We start from the raw sequence: 16,421 nt of genomic DNA on the forward strand, positions 1-16,421 counted from the left end.
TGTACCGTATCCTTAGTTTCTCACTAGATGGCAATACGTATCGTGTTATTTGTGTTCTCATTGGTGAAGGAAAGAAAAATAGCCAGTTGAATAGCCAGTATTAGGGTGATACCATTTGCTTGTACTAGGTGGTGTCTCTGTTATATATGTACTCTGTGTTTAGTATATTAAACTAAAAATCAATCAAAGTAAAAATGTATATAATTATATAATAATGCATGAAAAATAAAAGGTACATTGAAAGTAAACAATTGTTTCCACTCTTGCTATTTCATTTCCTCGCAGTCTAAGTGAAACGCAATGCACACTCGAGCATTAAACATATTTTTCCCTCAACAGGTCTATCCACCCTCGCCGTACCGGCTCGGGTGGCTATATGAACGTCTTGGATAAAATGGCTCGTTTTTTTTCACTTGTTATGCAATATACTATTTTTTTTGATCCAACGTAAAGTGGGGATGATTTTTTTCCCCCCTTTAAATCCATAATGCTAGTTCTCATCATTTGATAGGTGTTATAAAAACATAAACTTGTTAAGATCATTTTTTTGTTTTAGCGATCCGTTTGCAAAAAAAAATAGTTTTAGTGTGTTAGTTTTTATTATAAGGCTATATTCATGGTTTAGGCTTAGAAAAATGTAACAAAACTAAGTAGTGATACATATAATGATTTTAAAAGGAAAACTATCATAGCCAATAGGATTTACAAGTTAATTATCAACGAAAATTTATTGACTTTATTTTCCCATAATAATATACATTCGGATTCCTTTTTTTACTTTGCTTGATCATGAATAGAAAACTTTATTCAAAATGTTTTTCTACAGTTACATGTTGCAAGTTTGAATCTTTTTTTAATCGAGCAACATCTAAAAGTGAGTGTTCGCTCGTCGTGTGCCGGTTTCTTCAGAATTTGTGCTCCCAAATTTATCCTTACCTTGAATTTAAGTTAAAACAGTAATACAAGATGCATACCGAGCCGATAACAACACTTATACAAATATTGGAAAAGACAATATCCCCAGGTCAGTAATATTTTTCATCATATTTCTTACGTTTCAATGAGCATGGCGTTTCATCGTAATGTCAACCGACTGTTATCGCCTAATTTTGCCTGGCACACAATGAACCCAACTATTACAGACATCTGATACTATAATATTGGAATTACGGTCCTTTAATGTCTATGTTATTGTAATTTTTCTATTATGCGTAAATATTTATGAAGTCGAGCATGGAAATTTCTAGTTCATAAATTCCTAGTCTTGTAGCAAATAAAACATGTTTTCTTCATTCAACGATCGTGGTTTAATGCGTTATACGTGTTACTGGTAAAAATCCTGATATCATAAACTATATTAAAAATATAGATTATCAGTTGACTTGATAACCTTACATGATAAGCTTATGGGTGGTTGGTTTACTTAGCATCAGGGACGTCATGTATGATACAACCAAGGAAGTTCCTACTGCTGCTGGAGCAAATAAAGTTATACACCTTGCTCGAAGGTTCTAAGCCAAAAATAATAATATTTGTTTCAATTAAAAAATTCCAGACCGAAATGAGTTGGAAGCTGCAGAAAAATACCTTGACCATGCAGCCGTCGCAAACTTCACCACATTCATCAAATTGCTGTCTGATGTGCTGGCACAGGGTGGCAACAGCCAGGTGGCCCGAATGGCTGCAGGTTTGCAGCTCAAGAACCACCTCACCTCCAAAGATGTCTCCCTGAAACTGCAGTACCAACAGCGGTGGCTTGCTCTACCAGAGGAAACAAGACTTTACATTAAGAAAAATGTAAGAAATTATACGGCCACATCAGCCTTTCTAAACCTGGTGTCAATACAGATATAAGTACATTTTCCTAGGTTTCCTTTATTTATTATTTTGTTAGAATTTATTGTTAAATTCAGATGGACTTGACTAACTTATCAAGACTCAGCCTAAAACCTTGGTCCAAGAAAGTTGAAATTTTTAATAGAGCTTCCCTTTATGATGTGTATAAGGAATAAAGTCTGGTTTTTGGTAATTCTAATGTGGTGGAGATCTGTTTAACCATTCCATTCAAAACACAGGTACAATTTATGCCAACTAAACCCACATTTCATCAATGTTCCTTTGGTATAAAATCATTTTGTACTGATAGATAAGCTAAAAGCTGCCTTTGTATTATATAATCATGAACCGAAAAGGACTGAATTCAGAATAAGATCAGATAATAAAATTGTACTTTAATACCTACTACATATTTCCTAAAGATCTAACTAAGGGATAGTGATTTGTACATACCCTTGATCATATTCACTGTTTCTAAACTAGGGAGTGCAATCTTGGTATTCTGAGATCTCGAAATACCAAGATCTTGCACCAATTTTGCAAGATCAATCTTGCATCCAAAATCATGCACTATCTTGCAAGATTGCACAGAAATAAATTTTTACAGTAGATCCAGCAGACAATGATGCCGATAACATGCCATACTCCACAGTAGCCGCAAAAATACCTCTCTTTCTTAATCAAAAGTTACAAACGATTTAGAAAGCCCACCTCAAGACCCTTTACGTGTTACTGTCAATAACAATCTGTCTGTCAATGCCTATCATCAGTGTTGCCAACAAGTGTCTCTACTTTACGCTTACCCAGCAGCAGAAAAGACACAACACATCCGAAGTCAGTTGGCAGACAACGAGTTTTTTATTCTTCAGAATAATCCAGTTTTTTTTTTTATAAATGATTCTGCATTTTTGTATATGTAGGTACTAAACAGTAGAAAAATATAAAGAAATTGCTAACTGTAAAAAAATTTTTTTTTACTGAATTAATGAAATCAAATGAAGTACCTAATTGTGACCTAATTTAATTCACTTGTTACTTAGAGTTGGATTCTTGTTGAAAATTTAAGAATTTAAGTAATGATAATTATGTAAAAATACATTATTATGGCTAATTACCCTGATTATAAAGCTACTTTTTGTAATTGTGATGGACACAAGCGTTTGTGTAGAGTAATTTACATTTCATCACAATAATTGTACAACACAGAACTGTATTAACATTTGACATTTTGAGAAATTGTGTCAAGTAGAAGAAAAATGCTTGGGGTTTTAATTGCACAATTTGAAAATAGCAGACATGTCAAGAATCTCAATTTTTTTTTCTAGATCTTAACAGCCGTAGGCACAGAAGACACCCGGCCGAGTTCGGCAGCACAGTGCGTAGCGTATGTGGCGGTGGCAGAGCTCCCGGCCGGCCAATGGATTGATCTCATCCCTGTCCTAGTAGAAAATGTTGTCAATGCACAGTCCACTGAACTCAAGAAAGAAGCAACCCTTGAAGCTATTGGTAAGTTAATGATAAGTAGTAAATATTTACAGGTTAATTCACAAGAGCTGGCATGAATGGATTGAACGAACTTGCTGTTGAGATATAGGTGAATCAGATGTACAAGGACTTTTGGCTCTTGGTACAGGTATAGTCTGCCAGACTGGGGTGGTATGATTTCCTTTTCATGTGTTGATGTATCATGGTTAATCATCAGACGTTGTTATAAGGGAAGATGCGGAATCTTTTTCATTTGTAACCATGCTCTTGAGAAATAACTGCTGCACAAGTTTACTAGTCTGGTTCGATTTTATCCCATGTTGTGGGAAGTTGTTTTGGGAGTTCTGTGACAGAAAGTAATGTCACTTGGATTTTTTTTTTAGGAATATGGCAGATGCATGCATACATTTTCTCATTTGTGTGAAATTTATTCAAATAGGTAACACCAGACACTTTCATTCACTCATTTAATCCACTTATGCCAGTTCTTGTGAATCAACCTATACCTTGTTAGGACAATTAAATAAAGTAATTGGCTTATTCCTTTTATCCACCCTAAGGTGGATACTCGGAAACGCGTGTCCGTCTATCCACCCTGAGGATGGAACCTTCTGTCTATGTGGCCTAAGTTTTAGGGTGGATAATAGAATAAGCCAAGTTATTTTAACTCTGCTAAAAATTATAATTATAAAATAATCTGTCCGTGACTTCTGCAACGAATTCGTTTATAGCTATCCTGCGGGAATTATACCATTTTTCGGGATAAAAACAGCCCTATGATATGACCTTGCCAAGGTTTCCAACTATCTATGTACATACCAAATTTTATCAAAATTGATTCTGCAGTTTAAGTGCAAAGAGGTAACAGACAGTGAATTTCGATTGTATAAATTAGGAAGGATAAGGATATACAAGGTGGGAATGATGTAAAAGTTTTTCAAGTATTTCTTATAAATATAAATGTATTAGTATGTACCTACGTTTAGTCAACGGTCAAAGATGTGATGTCACCTTGAATTAAAATTTCTGCTCTTTAAAACTCAACTACCAGGTTTAGAGTTGGTCAACCGCTGGATACATTTTCTGGATTTATTTTATGATAATTTTATGTAACTTACTCACTTGTTCAATATTCACTCAAAAGTTGAGTTCGAAAAAGGTCATCTTATGTAGGGTAAATTAAACCATTAAAAATACCTTACAAAGGATTGTTTATTTATTTTACATATTGAATTTCAAAAATATACATAATGAGCTACTATTTCATCCTGTTTGCATCACAGTCTTTGAGTTTATGGAGGGTGTTATAAAAGTACCCCTAATGTGGAAACGGAAATATTTTTTTTTAACATTAATATTCCCTTGTAAAGTCAAATTTACAAATGTCTCATAACGAAAATGATAAATATATGACATACCAAAAACATATAAATTTTCAATAAATTAATGTACCTATAATAAAACCCAACCCTATGATAACTACCCTTTTGCTGCCAATTAAAATAAATCCTATAATCTTAAAATGCCAATTAAAATAAATCCTATAATCTTGATTGAATTAAATTTTGAGTGGATAAAGACCAAAAACACGATAAAGAAACATACTGAAAACCAACTAAGCAGGATTGCTTAAAATGAAATCGCGCACGCGTAAGCCTTCGCATTCGACGATTCTCAGACGTAACTCATGCATGATATGCATGTATATTTCCCTGCTTATCTGTAATTAAAATAAGGTGTCTCAGAAAAAAAACGTCGTGATTAAATATCACAGATGTTGAAATCACGTCTAACATGTTCCCCTCTCGGTAATCTGGCTACTGGATCATATTTTAATGTTTATGGTATTCCAGGTTACATATGTCAAGAAATTGATGCTGAAGTGCTCACTGAGCAAAGTAATCCTATACTCACGGCCATCATCCACGGCATGCGATCTACAGAACCCAGCAATCATGTCCGGCTAGCAGCCACTCAAGCTCTGCTGAACTCTCTAGAGTTCACTAAAGCTAATTTTGACAAAGAAAATGAACGTAACTTTATTATGGAGGTAGTCTGTGAAGCTACACAATCAACTGATATGAGAATAAGCGTTGCTGCTCTCCAATGCCTAGTAAGTTTTACTGTCTGCTCATCAAATTATATTACGAATTTCTTTACTTTAACTGCATATCTGTAATTTTAGGTTAAAATTCTGTCTTTGTACTACCAATACATGGAACCATACATGGGACAGGCACTGTTTCCCATAACTCTAGAAGCTATGAAATCTGATGTTGATGAAATATCTCTACAAGGTATTGAGTTTTGGTCGAACGTCAGCGATGAAGAGATTGATCTTGCTATAGAAGAAGCTGAGGCTGGAGATGCAGGTAAATAATGAAATATGGTACAATGTTGATACTATTTTATTTGTTATTGGTCAATACTTACCAATGTTTTTTTAATAGGCCGCCCACCTGCGCGTACGTCTAGATTTTATGCGAGAGGTGCACTACAATATCTAGCTCCTGTTCTCATGCAGAAACTGACCAAACAAGATGACTCAGATGATGAGTTGGAATGGAACCCTTCAAAGGCGGCGTCCGTTTGCCTCATGCTCTTGTCAAACTGCTGCGAAGATGAGATTGTGCCTCATGTCTTGCCTTTCATTAACCTCAACATCAAAAATGAAAACTGGCGATACAGGGAAGCCGCTCTTATGGCTTTTGGCTCTATATTAGGAGGTCTAGAAGTAAATACACTCAAACCACTAGTTGAAAAGGCAATGCCCACTCTTATTGAAGCCATGTATGACTCGAGTGTCGCCGTACGGGATACAGCGGCGTGGACCTTCGGAAGGATATGCGAAATCGTGCCTGAGGCAGCTATTAATGAGACTTACCTGAATCCCCTGCTAGAGAGCCTCGTCAACGGATTGAAGGCCGAGCCCCGGGTTGCGGCTAATGTCTGCTGGGCGTTCACCGGTCTGGCCGAAGCCGCTTATGAAAACGCGGATTCTACAGACTCCAACCAGCCCAAAACTTACTGCATGTCCAGCTATTTCGACTTTATTATTCAACGTCTGCTGGAGACCACAGATCGGCAAGACGCCGCGCAGCACAACTTGAGGTCGGCAGCATACGAGGCTCTAATGGAGATGGTCAAGAATTCTCCATCAGACTGCTACGTTACCGTGCAAAAGACTACCATGGTAATCTTGGAGCGTCTGCAGCAGGTTCTTCAGATGGAGAACCACATTTCGAGCCAGGCGGATCGATCGCAGTTCAACGACCTGCAGAGTCTGCTCTGCGCCACGCTGCAGTCTGTGCTGCGTAAGGTGACGCCGGAGGACGCGCCGCAGATCTCTGACGCGATCATGACGGCGCTGCTGACCATGTTCGCCAGCAACGCGGGCAAGGCGGGCGGCGTGCAGGAGGACGCGCTCATGGCCGTCTCCACGCTTGTCGAAGTGCTCGGTGAAGGGTTCCTCAAGTACATGGATGCCTTCAAGAGATATCTTTATGTCGGTCTTAAGAACCATCAAGAGAATCAAGTGTGCATAGCTGCTGTAGGATTGACCGGTGATATATGTAGAGTACTCAAAAGTAAGGTAAGTGCAAAAAGCCTGACTTTCTCCATTCGTATGCTCATTCTTGATTATTTCTTTCAACTAAATGCTTAAAACATATTGTTATAGGCGATACCCTATTGTGATGAAATCATCCTACTCCTGCTGGAAAACCTTGGTGATCCATCAATCCATCGTTCGGTGAAGCCGCAGATCTTGTCCGTGTTTGGGGATATTGCTTTGAGCATTGGACCAGATTTCGCCAAATACTTCGATGTGGTGATGCAAATGTTGCTGCAGGTAATTTTAATGATCAAAGCCCAGAATTTTCGCGGCATTTTTGATCTGTCATAATGACTTCTCACTTATCGATTTCCGATATTCAATATCAATATATCGGTACACAACCTGTTAAAAAAGATTAAAAGTAGAGGTGAACAACAGATGGTTTTATCGTTAAAGAGCGATCTCTTCCAATTAAATTCCGAGCAGTCGAAAATGTGAAATTGACATAAATATGGATTATGCAATGAAAACAATGATTAATTAACAATTTCTAATTAATAATTAAATTTCATATTCAAAGTCTGTTGTAGTTGTAGGGCTAATGCGTGTTCTATTAGTGTCTTTTACGATTATTATTTTACGATAATATCATTATCGATAACATTTAGGTAGAGTCAATAAGCGAGAAGTCACTATGACATCAAAAATACCGTGAAAATTCCGGGCTCTGTTAATGATACATTTTTTTTGCTATAATCCTTTACAACATTGTCATGATAATAATGAGGGTGTATGTCTGTTAGCATTTTTTATTTCGAAAATACAAACTGAGACATGGATGCACAGAAAAACCAGAAAAAGAGACCAGCACTGGGAATCGAAACCCAAGTCCTCAGCATTCCGTGCTGCGTGCTATAACCCCTACACCACTGCTGGACAAACCAAAGACCCAAATACCAAACCACCACCACCATACATACCACCATACCATTTTTTATTTGTATTAAGTTATTCTTTACGTCAAAATTGTTTGAATGAGTCGAGTTATTGTTTCTTTATAATTTCCTTATTATAATTTTGCAGGCCAGCAATGCCCAAGTAGATCGCAACGACTTCGCCATGGTGGAGTATTTGGGAGAATTGCGCGAAAGCGTGCTTGAAGCTTACACCGGTATTATCCAGGGCCTGAAGGGTGCCGACGGCGAGGTATGTTTACAATAACTTTTTCTCCAATATGCTTGGAAATGTCCACCTAACTGTCGCAAACATAGTACACGAATTTCTTCCTTATAGACAGCCACAATTAAAAAAATATCAATTGTATGAAATTGACAAAATTTCATTTTTTTTAACACCTGTAAATTACTACAGGAATCGAAAGAGTTTTGCCTCCTGAACATGGGAAAATATTTATTATAATTTATTTCTCCATATTTAAAAAAATATAAAAAATTTAAAAAATATATCTGAATTTGCCAACACTACCACAGAATAGATACGTTTCCTTTGCCTTTTTCACCAGAAAAAGGAGCTGTCATAATTTTGAGAATGTCTACGTCAGATTTACGTGATCTTTTTTTTTAATAGAGACTAGACAAAAGTAATGGATCTATTGTGTGGTAGTTTTGGAGTTATGCCCTTTTAGAATAAGCACATCTTTAATGATTTGTAATAAATTAATTTATAATCGTAGCAAAATTTAAAAAATATCAGCGTCTTTCTCTTTCCAAACAGAATACAGAAAACGAATCAAATTATAGTCTTAGAAATATGAAATCTTGTCAATTCCATCACCATGCACACAGTTTTTTACTTTTTTAATTCACGTTTTGACTACGGTAAGTCAGTCTAAACAGCCTGACGATCAAATTCCTTCTACCTTTTTTCTTTTTAAGTCCTAGTCTAAGATTAAATTTAGGAAGAAACAGCCTCTTTTAACATGTCTCGAATAGTGTCACTGTTTTTTTTTAATATTTCGAGTTTGAGCACAATGTAACCGATGAATGATGAAATGTTACCAGTTACAAAAGAAAATGGCTGAATTAATTAAAAAGCGTTCAGTAAGTAGCACTTTAAACCGTAATTTAGTGATACAAAGCTTCATTTGCATTTAACTTTATATTTTTTATTCATATAATACATATTTTTTATGCATTATTATTTCTAATCCCCCTTCCCTCTTGTTCTGAGAGGAGGCCTGTGCCCAGCAGTGGGACGTATATAGGCTGGGATGGATTATTTCTAAAGAAATTGCATTAAGAGTCGAGCCGTGTAGGTACTTTAAAAATAAAAAATAACAAGTATCGCGGGAAGTATAAGGGCAACTTTTTAAAGCATTTAATTTAATATTTTATCAATTTTACTATATTTCCTCGCATTAAATATTGGAGAAAAGCACTATACAATACATGCCTCAGCAGAAATGGCAATTCGTGGATTCGTAGGGTGACACTATTTACTGGACGTCCAATAGCGACATGGAAATACCGACATGATATTTTGTGACACGCCCATAGAAACGCTTGTCAGTTTGACACCAGTTTGTAGGGCGTGTACACGAAATATCAGGTCGGTATTATCCGTGCCGATAAATAGTGTCACCCGATTCGTATTTATTGACTACTCATCCATGTCCACGAATTGCTTTTTCCTGGCCCCGGCAGTAATGTGCTATTATTCTCTAATTGCGTGGTCTTATAAACTGGATCAGATTTTCTATTTTTAATATATTATGAAAGTTTTGTACTTTCTATAAATTAAAGAAAGTAAGTAACACGGTATGGAACAGTAAAACCCTCCAGATTGACGCTAGAGTAGTAAAAGACTCTCTGAAATAATTAAGTTAATAGTATCGTTAAGTAACTGATGCGAAAAAACGTGATTTAATTTTCGTGATCAGTTAAAACCATTATATAATGTTTTTTTTTATTTCATTATTGCACTTTGTACAGTCAAGTGTAAAAATATGAACATTCTCAAGGTTTCAAAAATATGTACCACCGATTCTTATTATGCCGTGGTAACATTTTTGAGTGATATGCCGTGGTAACATATTTCTGCACTTGACTGTACATGTCACCTTAGGTCTAGTACAACCCTGTTTAAGGACATAGCAATATTATCATTATGTATTATAGGATTTTACTGTGTTATGTTAATTGCTATAAAAGCTTTCTTTAAAATTTGTCCCCTTGCTAATTCTAGTGCTGTGCTGTGCTCCTTATACTTGGGCCAATCAACTATTTTACCGACACTTTGGGCGTCTCCTGCGTTACCAAAATTGTGTCTGGCCGTACCAAAAAATCGTACTTCCAACAAGATATTTCACGGTTTAATAGCTTAAACATACGTAGGACGGCATGTATTCATGTACACCATCTATTAAATTACAGAAAAAACATGTTTACTTACAAAAATCTGCAATTAAAGATTTAAAGATTTTTATTGAACATAATAACATGGTTATTTTGTTCAATAAAAATCTAAATAATCTAAATAAATTGTTTGAAAAATGTCGCGGACAGATTAGTGTCGGTAAAAAAGTTGATTGGCCCACTTACACTTGATAATTCTGCTGCTTCCTGATTCGTTGATATTAGTTAATACCACTCCTTATGATTCGTTAAAATTATTCAATACGTGGTTAATCACAGACAATTAATTCGGACCGTGTTTATTTTATTATCGAGTATTAGCGTTTATTGTCAAATAAGTTTAATTTAAATTAAATCGAAGACGGTATTTTATCCAGTACTCGATCGCTAAATCAATTCACGAAAATTTTGAAACTTCCAGAAAAATTAAACACCCATTTAACCAAATTAAATTACATAGGTACGTTTTTACGGTGTATGTTAACTATTTTAAGGTATTGGTTATATTTATGCAGAAAAAACTGTCTTTAATTTAAGTGTTATTATCGAAGAGGCTTCTGCTTGTGACTTGTTGTGTTTAAGTGTTGTTTGTGTAGTATTTGTACTCATAGCACAAAGTATATAATATAACAGAGACACCACCTAGTACAAGCAAATGGTATCACCCTAATACTGGCTATTCAACTGGCTATTTTTCTTTCCTTCGATTTTCCAATAGATGGCACCAGTGAGAACACAAACAGCACGATACGTATTGCCATCTAGTGAGACACTAAGATACGGTACACTGACAACAACCAACAAGCTCACTAACTGAGCCTAGACGAGTAGAGATACGCATGATGTCTCTGTTTTATTAAGTCGTTAGAAGAGAATTCTCTCAAATAGTTTCGACGAATGTATGCAAGCGCGGGGTAAGCCCAGCAAGCGCATTCCGGTTATTCGCCATCTAGCTTCACAATTGCAAAACACTACGAAAGCCTCAGCTGAAATGTAGCCACATGTCAATATTTTCGTATTCTCAATTTATTATTTTTATGGTGTTTCTTATCTTCAAATTGAGGAGTTGAATTAAGGTTGATGTGAAGTTGTGTTTATAAAATATGCTAGTCTTGATTTTAATCTCAATATTTCTACTTAATTCGGCTTATTCACATTTTATAATTTACAAACGTTAATGGTAGTGCCATCTATTGCTGTTTTTTAGTATTAAATATAGCTTGCAGGGGTTGCTAGGCCATGCTCATAGAAAAAATATTGTATACAATCATTACATAATACAGCATATGACTACTTTTTATTTATAAATCAAAGCTTGAAGACGGATATTTCGGAAAAACAGTGTAACGTGTGTTCTCGTCTTCCGCACTTGCACGTACAGAATGATCATTGTTGTTGTTTCGTTGTGGCCCAGGTCCGCGCGGACGTAGGCTTGGTGGAGCCGCACGTGCCAGCGATCGTGAACTTCATGATGGTGGTGGCGATGGAGCCGGAGCGCACGGACGGGCACATGTCGGTGATCGCGGGGCTGGCCGGCGACCTGTGCGCCGTGTTCGGCGCGCGCGTACTGCCGCTGCTCGAGCAGCGCCCACTGTTGGATCTGCTGCAGGCCGCGCGCCGGTCGCGCACGCCGCGCACCAAGACGCTCGCCAACTGGGCCACCAAGGAGATCCGCAAGCTCAAGCAGCTCGCACCGCCTGCTAGCTGGTAACACTACACCCCTCCTCCCTCGCCAGACTCTGTTGTCTATGACCCTGTCCATACGGAGCATTTTGCGCGCGAGGGCACTCGCAAGTGGACACTCGCGCGTTCCCGAGGTACTAGAGGTGCATACAACCCGTCCAGATGCGATGCGATGTGGAAGCGCGCGAGAGCATCTGGACGGGGTGTATGTAGCTCTAGTACCTCGGGAGCGCAAAACGCTCCGTCTGGACCAGGTCTATGCGATTAGATCTCGATTCGCCAGATTCTTGTTTCACTGTATACTTGCTTCGTCGGATTCTTGTTTCGCCGGATTCTTGCTTCGTCGGAAATATTTATATGCAGTAGAATCGACATGTCAAACTATAAACAAGAAAGAACCGTAATCAATGATTACATTGACAGACAGATTGACATTTATGTTAAACAGAAGGTTTTGCGTTATGTTTCTGATACACACGATCAAATGACAGTTTTTGTATGCGAAAACTGAAAAAAACTTTTCGCATACAAAAACTGTCATTTGGTTACGCAACAGACCCTCGGGTTATTTATGCCAATAAAATTATCATAATTAAGTTAAATCAATATATATTTAATTTGATAATATAAGTATTTATTAATATATATGAGTAAAGCCACGATATTTCCATACTTTTCTTTAATTGAAAAATTCCGGCGAATCAGGAACTAATCGTCTATGCTTCGTGCTGAGATGAATAGTTATTTGTGTCACAAGGGAGCAAAATGGTGTATTTAGGGCGAGGGCGTACATTGAATCCAAAATATAGAGAAGGATTCTGCAATAGAATCCTGAGCATAGCGAGGGATTCTAAAGTAGAATCCTGAGCGTAATGAGGGATTCAAGTGTTAACGCCCAAGATGAAAATAATTTTGCTCCCGAGTGGCTCATACAACTTTTCACACCGAGCATTAAGAAACTTGAATATTAAAGAACAATCAGCATAGAAAATGGCGAGGCTTTACAATTATCAACTTCAAAAAATGGCATTTGCAATAAAACACTTAGAAAAGCCTTGAACAGAAAAGTTGCACTTTGCTCCCTCTTGTCAGGGAGGAAAAGTTACTTTTCTGAAGAAGAGGTGTAAAAAAGTTGTTTGCGTCTCGTGTTTCGAAAATTTCTACCCTCAATGACTTCAATCCTGGAAAACTGCTTACTTGGGTACAAAACACAAGCCTTCTTGCCAAACAATAACTTTGCAGGGACGTAGTTTAACAAAAAAGGATCCAAAGCACTGTCATGTTATTGTTGAAATGTTCCTACAGAAAGTAGATCCAAAATTAAAAAAAAACAATTGTTGAGGGTTGGATCCTTTTTGTTAAACTACGTCCAGTTGTTGATGTGTCGAGAGGGATGTGTTTTTCATTAACCATTAGAAGCGCTTCATTTACACATATTGCACAGCACATCTCTGGTGGAAACACCTGAGCGGAGCGAGGCGAGGTAAATGAAGCGTTTTAAGGGTTACTGAAAAACGTATTCCTCGCACATCTCTGGTGGAAACACCTGAGCGGAGCGAGCGAGGTAAATGAAGCGTTTTATGGGTTAATGAAAAACATATTCCTCACACATCTCTGGTGGAAATGCTGCTTAAAAAGGAATGTTTACTTGTACTATTTTATTATGTCAAGTAAAAGTAAATTTTAATCATAGCCATAGCATGTTTCAATTCTAATCTGAACAAAATGTGCTATCAAAAGTTTTGATGATTCGATGTTTCAATGGCAAATTGTAATGATTTAAAACATTTTTTTCTTATTTCAGATTTGAAGCATCGCGACATAACAGTGATGTCATGCAGTTTCAGACGACCTACTGCTGGTAAACTCAAATGTATTGTCAGGTTATATAGTGTCATTCATTATTCAGAAGTTGTTAGGTGCATTCGATTCCGGGCTGTTTTTTTAATTCCGCTGCTTACTTCTTGGTTACATACTATACTAACAAGCAGAAATAATGGGTAAACTTTGTATGAAAATGAATACCAAGTGTATGGGTTATTTTTCCTCTTTAGTATATTTTAGGGGTGATCCGCTACTCGTTCTCGTTTTAAGATTTAGGGGCTGTTTCACCATCCATTGATTAGTGTTAACTGGCGGTTAGGTGTGATGCCGTCTCTATTTGTTTTGTTCGAATAGATGGAGACGGCATTACATTTAACCGTCGGTTAACGCTAATCAATGGATGGTGAAACAGCCCCTTAGTCTAATGAATGTCCTGACTTTTATATGCACTTGGAAAGTTAACACAAGAAGTTAACATCCACCAATTTCGCCTAAAGGCTAAAATAACATGAAATATGCAGATTCTTCAATAATCTTATTATGTAAGCAAAGCACTTAGGAACTAACTAGTGTTAGTACTCACGTAACAGTAAAATGAATTGAAAACTACACACCTTGCCTTGCATCAATGATATTGTTTACTGGATATTTCATGCCAAATTTGATATTTTCAATTATTTGAGTTAATGTTTAATTCTATGGTTTGTTTACCTGTGGGTATTATGTTACGACTTTTTCTGTTAGTTAACTCTCCAATAGCTAGCTAGTTATTTACGTAATTTGTCATTGTCATAACAATGCATAATTTAGTTTTTGTAAAAAAAAAAAAAAAAAAAACATTCTATTCATTCGAAATAGTTATAGGTATGTAGGCTAAAACGAGAATGTTACTTTCCCCAAATGGTATGCCAATAAGATGTATGACGGAATATAAATATTTTCATGTAGTAAATGAGGTCAAGAAATGTTTGACGCAACGCCCGCGAACAATGCACTTAGCGCTAAATGATATTTGGAGTTATTTAAGTACGCCTGACTATAATCTTTCCATATTAATCTTAAAGTTGAAGCATTTTTCCTATTTGGTATTTTAAATACAGACAGTGGCTGTGGTATTTTTACTTATGTGAGATAAAGGTGGTAGTGAAGTTAATTTGAAAGCGCGCCAGTATGAAAGCTGACGAATGTTATTATAGGCATGCACATATGCAAGGGATTATGAATTTTATAAATTTATTCGTTGTGTTTGTAACAGCATGCCAGAAGACTGTACGAATGGGAATGGATTTAGCGACGAATGGATGATTATCACAGATCTTTTCTAAACTTAGGCATGTATCGATCTTAATGGAGAGATGGATTATTGTATAAGGTTCCATCAACATGGTCGAGACGGAAGGACGCCATATTGGCGAGGACTCCTTGTTCATCACTATGCTTTGGAAATGCTAAGATGAACAAGTGTTAATTTTTTTTTTTTTTAAGGAAAACATCTTATTTACAAACGATGTGGTATTTTTAAACACTCATTACACGGTGATGCTAGAGGTACTATGGCAATTTAAAGTAAATGTGATAAACAAGAAGACGCTGCCTTTCGATCTCGAGCTTGCATTATTTGTACATATGTAATTAATTGTTTCCTTTACGACAGGAGTGGCAATCTATTGTTGGCCATGCGACTGAAACTACTGAACCGAACACTTAATATAGCTATTTGGAATAAAATACAGTAAATATTAACATTATCATAAAATTTTAAACTCAAAATCGGTATAAAATAGAAATTCTTAAACACTGCTTTAATGTGGAAATGAACTTGTAGACCCTTACGCTTCTACTGGATGGAATTTGTGTCAAAGCAGCTCAAATCAGCTCAAGTTATTGTTACTAAAAAGAAAGCTTTTATAATAGTAGGTAATTCTTTGGCAGTTGTTATTTTATTATTTCTAAGGCAAACATCATAGCCTTACATTTTCTGTGGTTGTTTGTTCAAGTTGCATGAATCCGGGTACTGGTTGCCCAAACCGGACGCTAGGAACTAATTTTAACAAATACTAGTCTATTGTAAAATGATGTGGCATAGTTTAGTAACATCTGACTTATTAGCTTTGTTGATCTTGATCCGTCATAAAAATGGTTTCATGGTACATTGCCCGTCCATGAACAATTTTCATTGCCGTAAGAAAAATTATACTTTAAAAACGAATGAAAACCGTTTTACATATTCGTGACAAAAAAGCGGCATGACAGCACTGTGCCGCGAGAAAGAGACGAAGAGATAAAATACAATAAACTAGATGTTCGGACTGAACAGCTACCAAGTGTCTATTAAATTCACAGTTTACTTCAAGGCGAAACAAGTATTCATAATGAGTGGTGCTAGTTATTAATAAAATACAAAATTTGTTAAAAAATATATATTGCGGGTGCTTACAATAGTTGGTATGTGCAATAAGCACTTGCAACTATCTAATGTTCACAATAACTTAGTTACCATTCGTATTTTTTCTTTCATGCGTTTCCTGCTTGTTTTTTTTAAGGCGTTTGGATAAGCAGATAGTACATCAGTTAAGTGTAATTCAAATTTTACTGCATTTTCTCGTTTCCTCAATTATCAACTACCGATGCTCGTTTTAACTTCAGACTGTTGTGATGCGACT

General features: G+C 36.5%; 1 protein-coding gene across 2 annotated transcripts; it reads left to right on the forward strand.

Moving 5' to 3' along the window:
* The first annotated feature begins 854 nt into the window (after positions 1-854).
* LOC141426679 (importin subunit beta-1-like) lies at positions 855-15,238 on the forward strand. Of its 2 annotated transcripts, XM_074085781.1 has the most exons (10): positions 855-1,024; positions 1,556-1,797; positions 3,162-3,342; positions 5,175-5,434; positions 5,507-5,693; positions 5,772-6,913; positions 7,001-7,171; positions 7,961-8,083; positions 11,666-11,958; positions 13,739-15,238. In XM_074085781.1, coding segments are annotated over exons 1-10 (2,658 nt in total). In that variant the 5' UTR covers positions 855-966; the 3' UTR covers positions 13,740-15,238. The 2 variants fall into 2 exon arrangements, with proteins under 2 accessions (XP_073941882.1, XP_073941881.1); XM_074085780.1 differs by lacking the exon at positions 13,739-15,238 and having other exon boundaries at positions 11,666-11,962.
* Positions 15,239-16,421: the final 1,183 nt, after the last annotated feature.

The sequence above is a fragment of the Choristoneura fumiferana genome, chromosome 3, assembly GCF_025370935.1.
Source record: "Choristoneura fumiferana chromosome 3, NRCan_CFum_1, whole genome shotgun sequence".
Lineage (NCBI taxonomy): Eukaryota > Metazoa > Arthropoda > Insecta > Lepidoptera > Tortricidae > Choristoneura > Choristoneura fumiferana.

Bases quoted from the DNA above. Each gene is read 5' to 3' on its own strand.
- LOC141426679 (XM_074085780.1), top strand. From the start codon at position 967: ATGCATACCGAGCCGATAACAACACTTATACAAATATTGGAAAAGACA. The intron at 1,798-3,161 runs GTAAGAAATTAT...TTTTTTTTCTAG, and splicing joins GACTTTACATTAAGAAAAAT to ATCTTAACAGCCGTAGGCAC. The intron at 6,914-7,000 runs GTAAGTGCAAAA...ATATTGTTATAG, and splicing joins GTAGAGTACTCAAAAGTAAG to GCGATACCCTATTGTGATGA.